The following is a 19452-nucleotide window of genomic DNA, read 5'->3' as shown; positions in this document are numbered from 1 at the left end:
AGAGCTTAAAACTGCCGTGCGAACTATGAAACCTAGGAAAGCATCTGGGCCCGACGGAATACCCGCGGAGGCAATTAGACTAGCTGCAAACGACTGCCCAGAACTTATGTTGCACATGTACAACAAATGTCTCGAAGAAAGAATTTTCCCCACCATATGGAAGACAGCACGACTGGTTCTCATTCCAAAAGGGAAAGGAGATCCCAACTCTCCATCATCCTACCGTCCCCTATGTATGTTGGACACAGCAGGGAAATTGATGGAGAGTCTCCTGAAGCAACGCCTCACCAGAGCGTTACAGGACGCCGGAGGACTGTCGCCCAGACAGCATGGTTTTCGGAGGGGGCACTCTACAATAGATGCCATAGCAGAAGTTATAGACGCAGTCAAGAAAGCCGAGACAGCGTGCCACAGAGCAAGACCTATAGTGTTGCTGGTCACGCTGGACGTCAAAAACGCTTTTAACTCAGCTAGGTGGGAGGACATGCTTGAGGCACTAGAAAGCACTTTCAAAGTACCGCAATATTTGTTAGAAATTTTAAGGGACTACCTAAGAGAGAGGTATCTAATATATGAAAGTACTCACGGTCAAAAAAGGGTAAAAATAACAGGTGGAGCAGCCCAGGGTTCGGTACTAGGTCCCGATCTCTGGAATATAACTTACGACAGTCTTCTTCGATTAGACATGCCAGAAAGCACCTTCCTCGTTGCATTTGCAGACGACGTGGCAGCTGTGATAACAGCACCAAGCTGCGAGCTGGCACAGCTAAAATTAAACCAGGTCATGCGTAATGTAAATAGGTGGATGGCTGAGCACGGTCTCCAGTTAGCAACAGCCAAAACGGAGATCGTCATCCTCACAAAGAGACGTATTCCCACTACCAGGAACATGATGGTTGGGGACCAGCCAATAGAAACACTCGCTTCAACGAAATATCTGGGAGTGAGGTTAGACAGCAAACTCAACTTCTCGGATCACATACGAGGGACCTGCGAAAGAGCTGCGCGCATAATAGCGCAGTTGAGTAGATTAATGGCAAACACAGGTGGCCCAAAGCCATGCACAAGGAAGTTGCTTGCATCAGCCTCGGATTCTATACTCTTATATGGTGCAGAAATCTGGGCGGACGCAATGAAATACCGGAAGAACCGAGTCGCCCTCACCTCGGTCCAACGCAGAGGGGCGCTGCGAATATCTTCGGCTTACCGCACGGTATCAGCTGAAGCTGTCCTGGTCGTTGCGGGAACCATACCGATATATCTTCTCGTTGAGGAAAGAAAAACAATATATGACAACGGATCGCAAGCAAGTAGAGCTGCTGTTGCCATGCAGGCGCGAGAAGAATCGATCCGACGTTGGCAAGACCAGTGGAGCAACAGCATCGTAGGAAAGTGGACTAGGGAACTAATCCCTGAACTTGATCCATGGTTGAAGCGACCGCACGGAGAGGTAGACTTTTACCTGACCCAGTTTCTAACGGGACATGGTTACTTCCGCAAATACCTACACAGAATGGGTAAGGTTGATAGCCCGAGCTGTCTGTACTGTGGGGAAATAGACGATGTACGCCACACCTTCTTCGAATGCAGGCACTTCTCCCATCAGCGAAGGAGGGTAGAAGAGGTACTTGGCGACCTATCCCCGGGCAGTGTCATTAATAACATGACCTGTCGAAGAGACAGATGGGATACGGTCAGCACATATGTGAGGCATATACTTACCAGTAAACGAGAAGACGGATGCCTAGCCCATTAGCGTGAGAGTAGCCATAGAGCTCACGTAGCGCGCACCCGTACCCGAAGTAATGCTAAACGCGGTCCCAGGTACGGGGATTTGCGCGGGCCGTGGGAGGTTAGGTTTTAGTGGGTAGGCCTTCATGGAAGAAGGGAGTCCTACACTCGGAGAGTCTCGCAGTGAGGCTTAAATATCCCGGTCAGTGCATAAAGCATTTCCTCCTTCCACGAAACACAAAAAAAAAAAAAAAAAAAAAAAAAAAAAAAAAAAAAAAAAAAAACCTTAACTTTAACTTTAACTTTATTTTTAGCTTTAACTTTAACTTTAACATTCACTGTAACTTTAAATTTATTTTTATACTCAGTTGAGCGGAGCTCACAGAGTATATTACGTTTGATTGGATAACGGTTGGTTGTACTGGTATAAAGGATTCGAGATAGATATAGACCATCATATATCAAAATCATCAGGATCGAAAAAAAATTGATTGAGCCATGTCCGTCCGTCCGTCCGTCCGTTAACACGATAACTTGAGTAAATTTTGAGGTATCATGATGAAATTTGGTATGTAGGTACCTGAGCACTCATCTCAGATCGCTATTTAAAATGAACGATATCGGACTATAACCACGCCCACTTTTTCGATATCGAAAATTTCGAAAAACCGAAAAAGTGCGATAATTCATTATCAAAGACAGATAAAGCGATGAAACTTGGTAGGTGGGTTGAATTTATGACGCAAAATAGAAAATTAGTAAAATTTATGGCAATGGGCGTGGCACCGCCCACTTTTAAAAGAAGGTAATTTAAAACTTTTGCAAGCTGTAATTTGGCTGTCGTTGAACATATAATGATGAAATTTGGCAGGAACGTTACTCCTATTACTATATGTACGCTTAATAAAAATTAGTAAAATCGGAGAAGGACCACGCCCACTTTTAAAAAAAAATTTTTTTAAAGTAAAATTTTAACAAAAGATTTAATATCTTTACAGTATATAAGTAAATTATGTCAACATTCAACTCAAGTAATGATGTGGTGCAACAAAATACAAAAATAAAAGAAAATTTCAAAATGGGCGTGGCTCCGCCCTTTTTAATTTAATTTGTCTAGGATACTTTTAATGCCATAAGTCGAACAAAAATTTACCAATCCTTTTGAAATTTGGTAGGGGCATAGATTTTATGACGTTAACTGTTTTCTGTGAAAATGGGCGAAATCGGTTGAAGCCACGCCCAGTTTTTATACACAGTCGACCGTCTGTCCTTCCGCTTGGCCCTTAACACGATAACTTGAGCAAAAATCGACATATCTTTACTGAACTTAGTTCACGTACGTATCTGAACTCACTTTATCTTGGTATATAAAATCTGACTATGACCACGCCGACTTTTTCGATATCGAAAATTACGAAAAATGAAAAAAATGCCATAATTCTATACCAAATACGAAAAAAGGGATGAAACATTGTAATTGGATTGGTTTATTGACGCGAAATATAACTTTAGAAAAAACTTTGTAAAACGGTTGTGACACCTACCATATTAAGTGAAAGAAAATGAAAAAGTTCTGCAGTGCGAAATAAAAAACCCTTGAAATCTTGGCAGGTATTACATATATAAATAAATTAGCGGTATCCAACAGATGATGTTCTGGGTCACCCTGGTCCACATTTTGGTCGATATCTGGAAAACGCCTTCACATATACAACTACCACCACTCCCTTTTAAAACTCTCATTAATACCTTTAATTTGATACCAATATCGTACAAACACATTCTAGAGTCACCCCTGGTCCACCTTTATGGCGATATCTCGAAAAGGCGTCATCCTATAGAACTAAGCCCCACGCCCTTTTAAAATACTCTTTAACACCTTTCATTTTATACCCATATTGTACAAACGCATTCTAGAGTCACCCCTGGTCCACCTTTATGGCGATATCTCGAAAAGGCGACCACCTATACAACTACCACCACTCCCTTTTAAAACCTTAATTAATACCTTTAATTTTATACCCATATCGTACAAACACATTCTAGAGTCACCCCTGGTCCACCTTTATGGCGATATTTCGAAACGGCTTCTACCTATAGAACTAAGGCCAACTCCCTTTTAAAATACTCATTAACACCTTTCGTTTGATACCCATATTGTACAAACGCATTCTAGAGTCACCCCTGGTCCACCTTTATGGCGATATCTCTGAAAAGGCGACCACCTATACAACTACCACCACTCCCTTTTAAAACCCTCATTAATACCTTTAATTTGATACCCATATCGTACAAACAAATTCTAGGGTCACCCCTGGTCCACCTTTATGGCGATATCTCGAAACGCCGTCCACCTATGGAACTAAGGATTACTCCCTTTTAAAATACTCTTTAACACCTTTCATTTGATACCGATATCGTGCAAATAAATTCTAGAGTCAACCGTGATCCACCTTTATGGCGATATCCCTAAATGGCGTCCACCTATAGAACTATGGCCCACTCCCTCATAAAATACTCTTAGTGCCTTTCATTTGATAGACATGTCATACAAACACATTCCAGGGTTTCCCTCGGTTAATTTTCCTACATGGTTATTTTCCCTTATGTTGTCACCATAGCTCTCAACTGAGTATGTAATGTTCGGTTACACCCGAACTTAACCTTCCTTACTTGTTAACTTTAACTTTATTTTTAACTTTAACAATTTTATGTATTTGGCCTGTTGCTAACACCGAACCTTTTTCGAACCTTTTTTGACAAGTATTTGTTACGGTTTTTATTTGGTCGCCAAGCCCGCGATAAAATATATGCAATAGCTTAAAAGTTTCTATAGGGGGCGCACGAATCGAGCTATTTAGAAAAATTCTACGGAACGAAGGGAATCTTGCGATCGTTTTTAAGTAACTTCTCATTGAGCTACAAACGTGAAACTTCACAGATAGGTTAAGACAACGAGACAATGCAACAAAAGTAGAAAAAAATTGCGTTAGGTAGCGCACGGTTAAATTTAAAAATAAGAAATTGGAGCGCTATGAATTGACTGATTGATCCTTTTCTACCAACATTCCAATCCAAGTAATGTGTTGCCCCACTTTTATATTTTTATTTATTTTTTATTTTTTATTTTTTTTTAAATTAAATTTATAATAAATTATAAAATTTAATTGAGTTACAGCGCTAGCTGCCAGGGCTATTGGCTGTATCGGTAAAGTAAAAAAGGGTTATATTTTTGTGTTGATGGCCCGGATGTAGCTGTAGACAGTGTTGATGTGTTCCGTAGTTGGAGATTTCAGTAGGTTGATGGGGTTTTGACTATTTAGGTTGGAAGATCGGTGGTTTTGGTAGATTGGACATTCCAGTAGTAGGTGGCTGACAGTGAGGCGAGTGTTGCAGTGTAGACAGTTGCCGCTGTTTTGTGTGTTAAGCAGGTGTGAGTGTGTTGCGTTTGTGTGGCCGAGGCGTAGGCGTGAAAATGTGACGATTTTATTCTTTTCTAATTTAGTGGGATATATTGCTGGTGTTTTATTAGGGTTTATGGTAATATAATGATAATGTTGAATGAGTGCCCTCTGTTCGTTAAGTTTGGCTTGGTGTTGTTTAAGACTGAATCTCAAGAAGTCCAATCTCTCCACGATGGTGCTTGTAATTGTTGGGGTTTTGCAGGGAGACCTCGCTGCGATGTCTGCTTTTTCGTTCCCAGTTATGCCTACGTGTCCTGGTATCCAGAAGAGCTTGGTTTGGGGAGACTGGTGCATAATGTCTCGGATGGCGTTTATTGTGTCCCAGTTGGTGTTGGTGTTGTTTTTTACAGCTTCTATGACTGAAAGACTATCGCTGAATATTACGGCTTTTTTCTTGTAGTTTTGAGCCATTTCAAGGGCTTCGAGAATCCCAGCGGCTTCGGCCGTAAATATCGATGCGGTGGGTTGCATTATGTGGTATGATATCGTTTGACCTTTGGAGTTTACTATGGCGTAGGCGATTTCGTATTCTCCTTTTGAGGCATCTGTGAAGAAAATTTCGTATTGTTGGGTTTCAAATTGGGATAGTTTTTCTTTGAATAGTTGTACATATACGGTGTTGGGGGTGTTGTCTTTTTTGTGTTTTGTAAGCTCTGTGTTGCATGAGTTTGTGTTAAAAAGCCATGGTGGATGCTTTTTGATATACTGTTTGTAGGTGTGATTTATGATGTTTTGATTTTCGTGAATTATGTTGAGTATTGCCGATGGGACTTTTGGGGTGTTTATACATGTAATGGCTTTTTTTGTATCGCTGTCAAGTATAGATTGTTGTTCGAAAAGTATTTTTGAGAGAAGTCTGAGCCTGTTTTCCGCTATTCTTTCCTCTAGTGATGGGAGCCCTGATTCGGTTAGCATGTTGTTTACAGGGGTGGTGACGAAGGCGTATATGCTGCTCCTAACCGCTTGGTGGTATAGTGGTTTAATGATGTTTAGGGTAGTTTTTGGGAATAGCCCGTAGTCTATTTTGCTCAAAACGAGTGTTTTGATGTTGATGTGAGTAAAGCTTCTACCTGCTAGATACCGAATTAGGTTGATTCTAGTTGTGAGCGACTTTTTTAGGTATATGCAGTGGTTGTTCCATTTGTAGTTTTTGCTAAACATTATGCCAAGAATTTTTAGTTTTTCGACGTATGGTATGCAATGAGAGTTAATTGTCACATCGGCTGGGTGGCAGTTGTGTTTTCGGCAGATGTGTAGAATTCCGCATTTGGAAAAGTTGATGTTTGCGCCCGCTGTGTTTGCCCAGTTGCATGTTTCATTTACCACGTTGCTGAATAATGTGTTGTTGTCACTGTTATTATTTCTTTTTGCTAGTATGTATAAGTCATCTGCGTATATGCAGTGATCTAAGAGCTTGTAGTTATGAATAATGGTGCTAATGCGATTGAAGGCTATTTGGAAAAGTGTTACGGATAGTGGAGAGCCTTGAGGGATGCCATTGTGCAGTGGTTGGGTATCAGAGTATGTGTTGTTGACTTTGACTTTGAACCGACGGTTCGTTAAAAAGGATGTAATGTATGTTAATATTTTGCCCCCAATCCCCCAGGATTTTAGAGTGCCGATGACGACATGCGCACCTATTCGAACGAATGCTTTTTCAAAGTCGATTGAAAGAATGGAGACGTGATTCCTAGATGATAGAGCTTTGGAAGCGTACAAGTCGATGTGGAGAAGTGTGTCGGTGCACCCACTCCTGGCTTTGTAGGCGACTTGGTTTGGTGCTATTAGTTTTTTTTTCTAGGAACCATGAAAGTCTTTTGGCGATAATTTTTTCTAAAATTTTGGCAAGGCACGGTAGTAAGGAAATAGGCCGATAACTGGAAGTTTTTGTTGCGTCGTTGGATTGTTTAAGTATAGGAACTACAATTGCTGTTTTCCATTGGTGTGGGATTACTCCGGTGCTAAATATATTGTTGTATAAGTTGAGTATTTTGTGTTGCGTCAAATCTGAAGTAACCTTTATCATTTTGTACGACATACGGTCCGCCCCGGGAGTGTCACCTTTTGCACTGTTGATTGCTTGTTTGAGTTCCGATAAGGTGATAGCTGTCTCTAGCATCTTTGCTTGTAAATTTGCTGGATTTGTTGCTGGTGTATGGCTTGCCCGGTGCTTAGCTGCTTTGAAGGCTGAAGAAAAATTGTTGTCGGAGGAGAATTCTGTCCAATGTGTGGCGAAGTGGTTTGCGATGTTATTTGGCTCGATTAAGGTTATATTGTTATTTTTTATTGCAGTGATTGAAGTGTCTGTGTTTCTGTTGTAAATGATTTTTATCTGGCTCCATATTTTGCCAATGGGGGTTTCGCGGTTGATCATGCTGGAAAATTGTTGGAAGCTTTGGGCTTTAGCGGCTTTTGCTTCCCTCCGGAATTTGGCGTTAGATATTTTGAAACGGATAAGGTTTTCGGTTGTGGGGGTTCGTTTGTATGTTTTCCAATTTGACACCTTCTCCAGACGCAGCGCGGCAAGATGGCTGTTCCACCAGAATACGGATTTTTTGCTTTTTATTGGGTAGGTTTGGGGGATATGTTTGTTTGCACCAATGCGGATAGATTTGGTAAGCGAAGCAGCGTCTCTATTTGTTTGGGTGGTAAATGTTCTTTTCCCAAGCTCTTCTTCTGTGGTTTTTGCGAAATTTTCTCAGTCGGCTTCCTGTAGTTTAAATTTGGCTATGAATGGTTTTTCTTGATGTTGACTGTAGAGTGTTAATGTGGTTTTAATAGGGAAGTGGTCGCTATGGTGTAGATCGTCTAGGGTCAGACTTGATGTTATTGGGAAGAGTGCTGTGGAGCAGCAGGCAATGTCGACGTGGGTAAGCGATCCGTGTGTGGAGAGATGTGTTGGTTGCATGTCATTGAGTATACATAGGTTGTGCCTTGATATTCCAGCTTCGAAGGTGAGACCTCTGGCGTTATTCGTTTGTGAGCCCCACAAAGTGTTCCAACTGTTTACATCCCCAACTAATATAGCCGGGCTGTGTATATTTTGGAATAAGTCATCAATGTCTTGAGTGGTGAATGTTTGATCCGGCGGTATATATATTGATATTATTGTGAATTTTAAGTTTAGTTGGATTTCTATACATATGTTTTGAATGGAAGATGTGTTGATGATTTGTGTGTATGGAATGTTGCTTTTAATTAGCACCCCAACTCCTTGCTTGGCATAAGTGTTTGTGTTGTGGTTGGTGAAGTAGGCTGTGTAGTTCTTTGGAGGTATAGGGGTGAAGCCAGTGCGGCAGTGGGTTTCTTGGATTGATATTAGTTGTGGTTGATGTTCGTTTCTGAGAAGCTCAAGGTCAATACTGTTGTTAGTGAAACCGTTCATGTTCCACTGCAAAATATTGAATTTACTTAGCATACGTATTTTTTGTATTAGCTTAATTATTCGTAACTCGGCGTTTAGGAATATAAGCTAGTTATCTGAATCTGTGTGCATTGAGTTGTTATCCGCTGTTGGGATGTAGTAACTGTTATTTGAGATTAGATGTTGTGTGATGTTGGTTAATGGGGATGTGATTGAGTTTGTTTTATTTGTGTTTTTGTTTAGGTTTTCGGTGCTGTGATTAGTTTTGTTGTTGGAGAAGGATTGAAAGTTGTTGATTGTAGTTGTTTTTGCCATTTTGCCTGAGTTGGATTTAGAGGGGGAAGCTGGGCGTTTTAGATGATCAGCAGCGGTTGATGCCTTGTTAGCGTTGATTGGCGTTGTTGTTTTTTGCATGGTGTTGTTGGTTGTTCTTTCGGAATCTTTTGTTGTAGTTGCATATGAGCGTTTGGATGTGTCATTGGACGGATTATTTAGGTTGTATTTTTTGAAAGCTTCTCCTAGTGTGCATTTGTGGATAGTTTTAATTTGTAGCACTTCTTTCATTTGCTTGTATCTCGGGCAGTTTTTGTCGGATGATGGGTGAGCCTCTCCGCAGTTGGCGCATAGATGTAGAGTGCAATTGCTCGGTTGGTGTGGAGGTAGGTTGCAACCATCGCAGGTTGCGGCGAAGGAACAGTGGGTTTTTGTGTGTCCTAAGCGTTGACAGTTGCGACAGCGCATTGGGTTGGGGAAGTATGGTCTGACCTTGACTTTGTACCAGGCTACATCGAGGGTTTTTGGGAGATGATAGAGGTCAAAAGAGAGAACCATTTTGCCCGTGGGTGTAGTTTTACCATCTTGTGTGGTGGTGAATTTATAAACGTTTGATACTCCTTGGCTTTTGAGTTCTTGTACGATCTCTTCTTCTTTCACGTTGACTAGGCAGGGTGCATACACAGTGCCTTTTACGGTGTTGAGGGTTTCATGCAGTTTAACTGTAACTGGACAGGAATTAGTTAAGGTTTTGGTTTTTAGGAATTTTTCGGCGACTCTTTCGTTTCTGGCTAGGACGAGCAGGGAACCATCTCTCAGTTGCTTGATGCTGTTGACTTGTGTTGATATTGCGTCAATACATTTTTTTATTATAAATGGGCTGAGTTTTGAAAAACTGTTATCAGGTGCGGAAAGGATTAGGTATTTAGAATGGATAAGGGATGTTTTCTTATGGGTAAGGTCAGGAAAGGAAGTGGTGTAGTCAAAGGAGTCACTTTGATCACTTAGAATAGAAAATCTGTTTGCGCCTCTGTCCGGAGGATCAGGCGGCATTTTGTTGTTTAATTTCCTACGCTTGTGATTGGTGGAAATAGTCGAATGATATATATGCGAACGGTAGAGCAAAAGAAAAAATAGTAAACACGTTACTGTTATAGTACAATAACTAAACTGAGCACTTTGTTAGACGTCTGTACAAAACGCGATTTAGTCGATGACGAGATTATATTTTTATTTCTCATAAATATTTCTACAATTTCATTTTCGCTGATTTTTGTCCATTTATATAAAGGAAATGCACAAAATTTTTTTGTTTTCTTTTTATTGTAATATTGATTTCACGTGCCTGGTTTATTGCATCATGACCTAACCTAAACTAACTATTCGCTATCACTTATTACTTCGGTATTTAGCTCTACATTGTGCATCGTGGTTGTTATGAAGTTTCGAACTTTTTCATTTGTTAGATCTAAATATATACCCGGATCACTGGCGACTCTACTCCTACCTTGTGCCACCGCACAAAGTCGTTCATTCATAACGCCTGCTGCTCCAGAATCTCCAAACCACATATCTCCCTGAGGTCCAGCATAAACGGTTATTTCTGCTAAATTTTCCGGTATTGATAAATTTTTATTTTCATTCTCACATTTTTTTATTTCCACCAACTTAGTTTTGAGAAGATGAGAAGGAGGTACTTTTTTTACATGATCCCATCCAATAATTACCATCCAAGAGCCCGGTACTAATCGATCATTGCAAAGTTCTATTACTTGTACTGCACCATTCAGTTTAAAGGGTTCAGTCAATTGAAGTATAGCTATATTCATAAATTGCGTTTCTGGATTATCTTCACAATAATAATGTACATCCCATACATAGCGTCGTTGTCCTCCTATTTTAGTTATATCGGTTAGACCAGCCTGAACGGCGAGAATAATCGGATGTTTACCTTTTACGCAATGCGCAGCTGTAACCACCAATTTACAAGCGACTATGGAACCAAAACATATATAGAGACCAGTTTGAAATATAGCTGCTGAATGTGCTCTTCTCTTTACATCTGTTACTTCGCCATCTATAATGCGAAATTGTCCATTTGTATAGCTTAAAACAAGACCAAGCAGGGCAAATAGCAGCGCGATATTATTTCGTATATTCATTTCAATTTAAAACCTTTTCTACCACTTTTAAAGTATCAAGTACATGGAGATTCATTTTGTGGGCATTATTTATACCCAATTGGGTTGTGTAAATAAAAATAAGTTTTCAGGAATTTGAAATAACAAAAATACATATAAAGTTAAGTTAAAGCTACTCAAGGTCAAATTGTTATACTCCGAACGCTTTGCCCATAGAGTCTATTAACATTGGTAACATAACGGGCATAAACGAATAGAGATAACTTGCGTAAATATTGTGAATTGAATATTGCAATTTGGTTTATGGGTTTCTTGGCGCTCATATCCCATTGCTATTAAAAATGACAGAAGTCGGATGGTAACCACGCCCACTTTTTACATATAAAACATTTTGGAAAACACATAAAACCTGATTATTTAGCAAATAATTTCTTTAGAATGTTAAAATTTGATGTGTGGACCGTTATTAGGACTTTTGATTTTTTTTTGAAAATGGGCATGGCACCGCCCACTTGTGATAAAATCAATTTTACAAGTATTATTAATCATAAAACCAAAAACTTTTAAACCTTTGATAACAAAATTCGACAGAGAGGTTGCTTTTACTATAGAGAATGCTTCAAAAAAAAAAAAAAAAAAATGAACGATATCGGTGTGAGGACCACGCCCATTCTTATATAAAAGATTTTAAAAAGGGTCGCGGACGAATAAAATAAGCTACATCATTGCAAAAAAGAGCTTCATATCAATTGTGTTTCATTCTCCAAGTGAAATTATAACCAGAAAAAGGAAAAAAAATAATATTTTTTTTGGTACCGCCCCTTTTATGACCAAACAATTTTCTATGTTTCGGGTGCCATAACTCGAAGAAAAATTAAAGGATCGTAATAAGATGTGGTACACATATTTTCCTTATAGCAGGAAATATTTCTAGAAAAAATGGACGGGATCGGTTAAAAGCCACGCCCACTTTTATATAAAAGGTGTTTAAAAGGGTCGTGGACTAGAATAATAAGAAAAATAGTTTTGTATCAATGATATTTCACTTATAAAGTTTCGTAACAAAGTTTGAAAAAATAATTTATCCGAAATGAACTGTACAATTCAAATTCACGCTGAGTATATAATATTTGGTTACACCCAAACTTAGACAACCTTACTTGTTTTTTGTTTGCTTTAATTAGCTAAACAAATGAACAAACAAATTAACAAATCAAATGTATTTATTCATATTCTAGCGAAATGAAATGACGCATTTGGCTATACTTTTTAAAAACAAAATTTCTTTGCAATTGTTTGTTTATTTATATGTGGGCAATTCCTAAATAAGGTCCATCACGAACCGAAAATCAAGAGTGGTCAGACATTATTTCTATCCCTTGGTATTAAAGGTCAAATATGTGTATGATGTGGAAATCAAAAAGTTTATTCTTTCCCCTCATCCTGCCAGAGAAACATGATTTCAAAGAAAGGCTTCATCGTTTTGGGAAAGTTGGATGTTAAAATATGATGCCTTTTCTTTATATTGTTCCGCTGTTAAACACAGATCTATTATTTTTCTTTTAATAAAATTTTGTGTAGACTTTTATTTATTTGATCCTGCCCTTATCCTTATTATTTTCCTGGTAAGCATACGTCGACTTGAAATTAAAAAAAGCTTTCAGATGTTAAATAGGTCTGATTACTAAAGTTTTTCCCGGAAACTTTGGATAACATTTTTATTGGTGTCTAAACTTTATCAAGTCCATTACCTCTCTTCCATTAGTTGATCCATATATTGGCCTATAACTTTATTTCTGTTTAGCCAACGAACAAAACTTATGTTGTCAGAAAGAGGGCATTTTGTTAATTAATTCTTGGAGATGTTAGAGAAATCTTACAAAATGTGACAAAATTACTTTCTTGTATTTCGGCCTTTTAGATAATATATTCAATATATATTTGAGCTCTAGGCCAATATATACATATTGTTACGAATATTAGCTAAGCAGCGCTTTGCATGCACATCCATAGATCAATCATTATGTATCTACATAAACGAATCAATCATTATGTCTACACATATGTAGGTACACGCAGCTGAGAGCAACGTACAAGCACATGCAGATATCTTATCTGAAATGCTCCTAAAGGTATGCAATTGTGATTGTGGAAGTGTCGCTCACAGATACAAGCGCATGGGGTAAGAGAGAAGCTATAAAAATTATACATCTGTAGTTGTAGCTGAGAAATTTATAACTAAGTAAAATTCTGGAAGCGCCTAGAAGATGCCACGAGGTAATCACAGAGTATAAAAACATCAGCGGTAGAGGCGCTATGGGCAGTTTCAGTTAAGCACGCTATCAGTTTGGTTATTAAGCCAGCTAGTTGCAAAGTATAAGTGTTATTGTGAAGTACTTTAATAAAGGCCATTTTTCCATTATTCAATATTGGAGTTATTTATTCAACAGTTTAGTGATACGAACTTAGCAAAAGGGCAAATAAGAGGATTTGCAGTAAATTCGTTACAATATGTTTATTAAAAGACAGCGAATGTGTTTAAACAATATATATATCGTTTGCTTAATGTGAAAATGTGCTAAGTCACTTTTTTTTGAAAAATTGTATTTTAATGCAGTTTTAAAACTGAATTCAAAATACATCGATCACAAAAAAAATATTTAAATTTTTCATTTTTACGTGCTGTGGGCAATGATGTGTAAATGTGCTAAATCGTCAGCTGTTAAAAAAAATGTGCTAAGTCAACCTGTCAATAATATCAATCTGAATTACTAGTAATTTCTTTGTGCGCGCATTTTATTTATTTATTTAATTCATTCAGTCTAAAAGTACATGCTTTGTTGTTGTTGTTGTATTAATGATAATACGGGGATATAACGGGGATTTCTAAGCGGGGTCGCCCCTCGGCAGTTTTTGGCAAGCGCTCCGGGTGTATTTCTGCCATGAAAAGCTCTCAGTGAAAACTCATCTTCTTCGCAGATGCCGTTCGGAGTCGGCATAAAACATGTAGGTCCCGACCGGCCAATTTGTAGGGAAAATCAAGAGGAGCACGACACAAATTGGTAGAGAAGCTCGGCCTTAGATCTCTTCGGAGGTTATCGCGCCTTACATTTATTTATTTATTTTTTATGCCGAAGATCACGCAGTGGAATATATGGAATGAACAAAGTAGATAAATCAGAGCAATACTTGCTAAAGTTTATTACATTATAGGCAAGCACGAGTGAGATAAAAGTTCTTCTGTCATGGAAAGCCTGAAGACCAAGCAATTTGTGATTGCTGGTATATGATGGGAGGCCGTCTGGCCAGTGAAGCATACGTAAAGCAATTTTGTAAAAGTTTTAGAAACTTTCTCAATTTTATAGGAGTTAGATTCATAGAAAGGATTCCATATTATTGAGCAATATTCAGTACCACTTCTGACCAAGGATATATAAAGTGCCTTCAACGTCATAGGGTCCTTAAAGTCACTGGTGTTACGTCTACTGAACCCAACAATTGCAACAACTTTTGAAACAACGAAATCAATGTGACTAGAAAAAGAGGGTTTGGAGTCAAAAATTACACCCAAGTCTTTACTCTCTTGACAACAATTAAGAGATAAGGTAAGTGGCAGTTGTCTTTATGGAATAAGAGCCAACACAGCATTTGTTTGAATTTAAAAATAAGTTATTGTCTGTGCACCATCCGGCAAAATAGTCCAGATCAGAACCGTTAGAAATAAAATAAATAAATAAATGTAAGGCGCGATAACCTCCGAAGAGATTTTAGTCCGAGCTTCTCTTCCAATTTACGTCGTGCCCCTGTTTTTAATTTTTCCTACAAATTAGCGGGAAGGAACCTACATGTTTTATGCCGACTCCGAACGGCATCTGCGAGGCAGATGAGTTGTCACTGAGAGCTTTTCATGGCAGAAATACACTCGGAGTGCTTGCCAAACACTGCCGAGGGGCGACCTCGCTTAGAAAAATTTTCTTCTAATTGAAAACCTTATTTCTAAAATTTTGATGTTCCTTTGCCCGGGGTGTGAACCCAGGGCATTCGGTGTGGTATGCGGAGCACGCTACCATCACACCACGGTGGCCGCCAATAGTTAGAAATAGTTTGACAAATAAATAGTGTTTTTTGTGAAATATATAGTTTTAATGTTATATTTCAATCATTAAAGGGGAGGAGTGATGGGGAAACATATTGAGTAAAAGTGCTAAGTCAGGAGAAAAAATTTGTTTTGAGTGGGAAATTGTGCTAAGTCATAAAATAGCTGCTGGGTTAGCATACTTGACTTTTATTTATCTTTTTCAAAGCTTCTACACTCGAAAGTATTGCAACTAAGGTATCCTCATTCACAGTTTTGAAAAAAACGTTATTTCAAAAATTATTCATTTTTTTTCGTCTCCTGTAAAATTCGTAAAAAGTGACTTAGCACATTTTCACATTAAGCTAACGATATCTAGCATGTAAGTGTGGAAATGCCTATATAGACCTCTACACATTTAGATATGTTAATTTTTATTATTTAATTCCTACATACTATACATTAGTGTGTCCAGCCAATAAAGTTAGATTAGTTAAACTTTAAAATTAAAAGCTTAGACATGAAGTCGGTTACAATGAATTTGTTAAATAAAGGGTTTTGAATTCGAAATATGTGCTGGTAAATTCAAATTTAATTGGTGAGATGGATTAAACCTGAGGTTCGTAAGTATGGTTGGGTTGGTGATGCATAAGTGTATATCTTTATGGATGGGTAGGGAAGAGAAGGAGGCCGTGTAGCAATGGCATTCCTGGGATTAATTAGAGGAACTTTCATCCGAACAGTCTTTCCGTTTTCAAGGTTCATGGGATGTGATTGGGGAAGTAATTTGTTTGTCGTTGTTGTTAATAAAAACGTGCATGATTTTCCTTATATGTAAACGGGTTCATAGGCGGCTTAGTGGCGGCAAGGACCCACCCAATCCGACGAGCTTTGGCCTGGATACGAAGCATACACAGCCGGCCACGTTCTATGAACGAGGTGTGTTACACTACATTACAAATGAACGTATTTTTAATTTAAGTACATATTAGTTTTATCTGTTTTCAATTAGGTAATATTCCATCGTACACTACTATAAAACCACATTCGGGAGCAGTGTACTAAATTTTGAGTAACAACACTTACAACTTAAAGATCTTGCCTTAAGTATTAATGAGACGTTAATTTGTTATGGATATAAACGTCTGTTCATCTTTCACACATTCGTAAAACTAGCCAATACCCGCGGGGCAGTCTGCACGAGGAAAATACAACATAAAACTATTTCGAACCTCATCATATATGGTCATATGTTCTCTTTTATGCAGGGTGTAATAAGTGCGAATGTCGTGTCCATAACCAAGGACTTGCCCATATGCATTTGCTAAGTGTGTTATTAAGTTGACATGTATACAATGAACGTATTTTTAATGAAAAGTGCATATTAGTTTTTTTTAACTGGTTGTTGTTGTTATGGTAGCAGTGCTTCGCCCATCCAATAGGTGCGACCGATCACAAATTGTCATCAATATCCTCTACCGGGACTCCAAGAAATCTTTCTGTTTCAACAGGGGTGGACCATAATGATGCAATGCATGCAATTGCGGCTGCATGCTAACCAGAATGTAGACCTTGATCAAACGTCACACCCAAGATTTTTGGGTGTAAGACAGTCGGTAGCGTAGTGCCATTGACGTGGATGTTCAAATGGGTCGACATTTGGGACGTCCATGTTGTAAATAAGGTCGCCGATGATTTAGTCGATGATAATGTCAGGTTTCGCGAGGTGAAGAAAGTGGAGAGATCAGGGAGATAGCTGTTTATTTTGTTGCAAAGCTCATCGAACTGTGGGCCTGGGCCTGTGGTCATTATTGTGCAGTCATCGGGGTAGGAAACGATAGTAACACCTTCTGGTGGCGAAGGTAGCTTTGATATGTAGAAGAAGTGCCACCCTGTGGCACCCCTTGTATAATTCTTCTTGGTTTTGATGTTGCGTTTCTAAATTGCATCGATGCCTGCCGGCCACCCAGATAATTTGCGGTCCACCTTTTAAGACTTGGGGGAAGGGTAGACCCTTCCAGGTCTTGCAGCAACGTGCCATGGTTCACCGTATCAAAAGCTTTTGATAGGTCTAGCGCAACGAGTACTGTTCTATGGTGGGGGTTTTGATTTAACCGGCAATTTATCTGGGTGCTAATGGAATTTAGCGCGGTGGTTGTGCTATGAAGTTTTCTAAAACCATGCTGATGACAGGCTAGTTGCAAATTTGCTTTGAAATAGGGGAAATGGCTTAAAGCGTCTTCGCTCCTGGCGATAGGAGAGATATCAGGTGATATGACTCTCCTATGTTAGCTGGTTTCCTAGGCTTTAGTAGCGGGACCACCTTGGCCATTTTCCCTTTTGTGGGAATGACAAAGGTGGAAAGGGACAGGTGGAAGACATGTGCTAAATATTTGAAACCCTCTTTGCCTATGCTTCTAAGCATCGGCATGGCTATGCCGTCTGGGCCCACTGCTTTAGATGGTTTAGTTTGAGCGATGGCATCCTCAACCTTTTTGGCGATGATGGTAAAAGGGGGCGCGCTGAAGTTTGTTTATGTGCGCGTCTGTTGGCTCTCCGTCTAACTTTGTCAGTCGTAGAATGCATTATATATTGTCGGCAAAAATCGCTCGCACATTTTTGTCATTGTGCTTAGACGGATTCGATAGGGACTTTACAGTATACCAAAGCTTACCCAAACCGGCAGAGAGGTTACAACTACTTAGATGCTCCTCCCATTTCACCCGCTATTTATCAGTTTTGCCAGGTTGATGCGACTAAATCGAATATCACAATGAACTTTAGAGCTCTCAGCAACAGCTTCAATTTGATACCCATAATGTAAAAACACATTCTGGGTGTATCCGGGTCCATGTTTTGGCCTATATCTCGAGACTCTAGCCACTCAGCGGTGTAAAACTTACTCTGTATTATAGCACACATCAACAGCTTCAATTTGATACCCATAATGTAAAAACACATCCTAGTGTTACCCTGATCCACGTTTTGGCCTATATCTCGAGACTCTAGTCACCAATAGGTATGAAAACTACCCTGTACTAAAGCACTCATCAACAGCTTCAATTTGATACCCACAATGTAAAAACATTGTCTAGGCGTTCACGGGCCCATGTGTTGGGCTATATCTCGAGATATAAACACATTCTAAGGGTACCCGGGTACACGTTTTGGGCTATATCACGAGATCCTAGCCTCCCAGTTGCATGAAAATTATCCTGTACTATAGCACTCATCAACAGCTTTCATTTGTTATCCATATTGTATAAACACATTTTAGAGGTACCCGGGTCCAAGTTTTGGCCTATATCTCGAGACCCTAGTCACCCAGGGGTATGAAAATTATCCTGTACTATAGCACTCATCAACAGCTTTCATTTAATATTCATATTGTATAAACACATTCTAGGGGTACCCGGGTCCACGTTTTGATCTCAAGACCCTAGACACGTAGCGAAAAAAAATATAGACGTTGACCGATTCTCAGACCCACCCAATATGCTCACAAAATTTCATGAGAATCGGTTTAGCCGTTTCGGAGGAGTTCAGCCTCTAAAACCGTGACAGAAGAATTTTATATATTAGATAATCTTAAAATTATTGACCGACCTAAATAATGTCGAAAGAATAAAAATTCGGATATGGTATACACATCTAAAAGAGAATTTAGCTTATATTATAAGGAATTCTCTTACATATTTCAAGTCCACATCGTATACTTCTGAATCTCTAGAGGTTTGTTCTCTAAAGACATCAAAGCTTTAACATTCCGGAACAGTGGCGTAACTATACCATCTGGGGCCGTGGCATACTCCTTTGATGAGACCCTATCAATAAAAATCGTCACGTTGTACTCAGTTTCATTTTAATAAATATGGGAGATTTTCAGTGTACTCAATTACACGTTGTAGTCGCACTTATGACCATATGCCACCTCTCTTTAGAAAAGAAAGAATGTCCCTTAGTCCATGCTAGCCCGATGCGGAAACCTGAATGCATTTACAATGAAATAGAAATAACAATAAGATATTTATTAAGAAATATCTTTTTTTCAGATTTCTCTTCCGCAAAACTGTCTATAACATCATCAAAGTTTAAAGATCGGATTATAGGATTTTCAATACAAGGAATAGCGAAGTTACATAACCTGTCTTGTCTCGCAGTGATTCATAAGTAGGTATTTATCAATTTTAGTCTTGAAAATGATTGTTCAGCACTAACTGTAGTTACAGGAATTGTAAGAAGCAAGACATAAAATGATTTTTATACCTTTCATGAAAATAAAATGGTATACTTCGTCACGAATCTCCAAATTGTAAGTCCTTGAAGGAAAATAGCTAGACCCACCAATAAGTATACCGCAATCATCAGGATGAAAAGGTGAGCTGATTTAGCCATGTCCGTCTG

The 19452-nt window shown here is 39.0% G+C and overlaps 1 protein-coding gene across 1 annotated transcript; it reads right to left on the bottom strand.

Annotated features, from left to right (window-relative positions):
* Positions 1 to 4826: 4826 nt before the first annotated feature.
* Positions 4827 to 12098, bottom strand: LOC137239484 (vitellin-degrading protease-like). Its single transcript, XM_067764817.1, has 2 exons — positions 10784 to 12098; positions 4827 to 10726 (listed from the first exon to the last, which is right to left on the bottom strand). Exons 1-2 carry the CDS (start codon positions 10992 to 10994, stop codon positions 10212 to 10214), a joined length of 726 nt encoding a protein of 241 aa, XP_067620918.1. The 5' UTR covers positions 10995 to 12098; the 3' UTR covers positions 4827 to 10211.
* Positions 12099 to 19452: the final 7354 nt, after the last annotated feature.

This window comes from Eurosta solidaginis, chromosome 2, assembly GCF_040869045.1.
Source record: "Eurosta solidaginis isolate ZX-2024a chromosome 2, ASM4086904v1, whole genome shotgun sequence".
Lineage (NCBI taxonomy): Eukaryota > Metazoa > Arthropoda > Insecta > Diptera > Tephritidae > Eurosta > Eurosta solidaginis.
The sequence above is the reverse complement of the archived record's forward strand: the minus strand, read 5'-3'. Positions and strand labels throughout refer to the sequence as shown.

What these genes read in the sequence shown, in the direction of transcription:
- LOC137239484 (XM_067764817.1), bottom strand. Translation starts at nt 10,994, where the DNA reads ATGAATATACGAAATAATATCGCGCTGCTATTTGCCCTGCTTGGTCTT. An exon ending in AGCTGCGCATTGCGTAAAAG is followed by an intron (nt 10,727 to 10,783) that starts GTAAACATCCGA and finishes TAACTAAAATAG; the next exon opens with GAGGACAACGACGCTATGTA.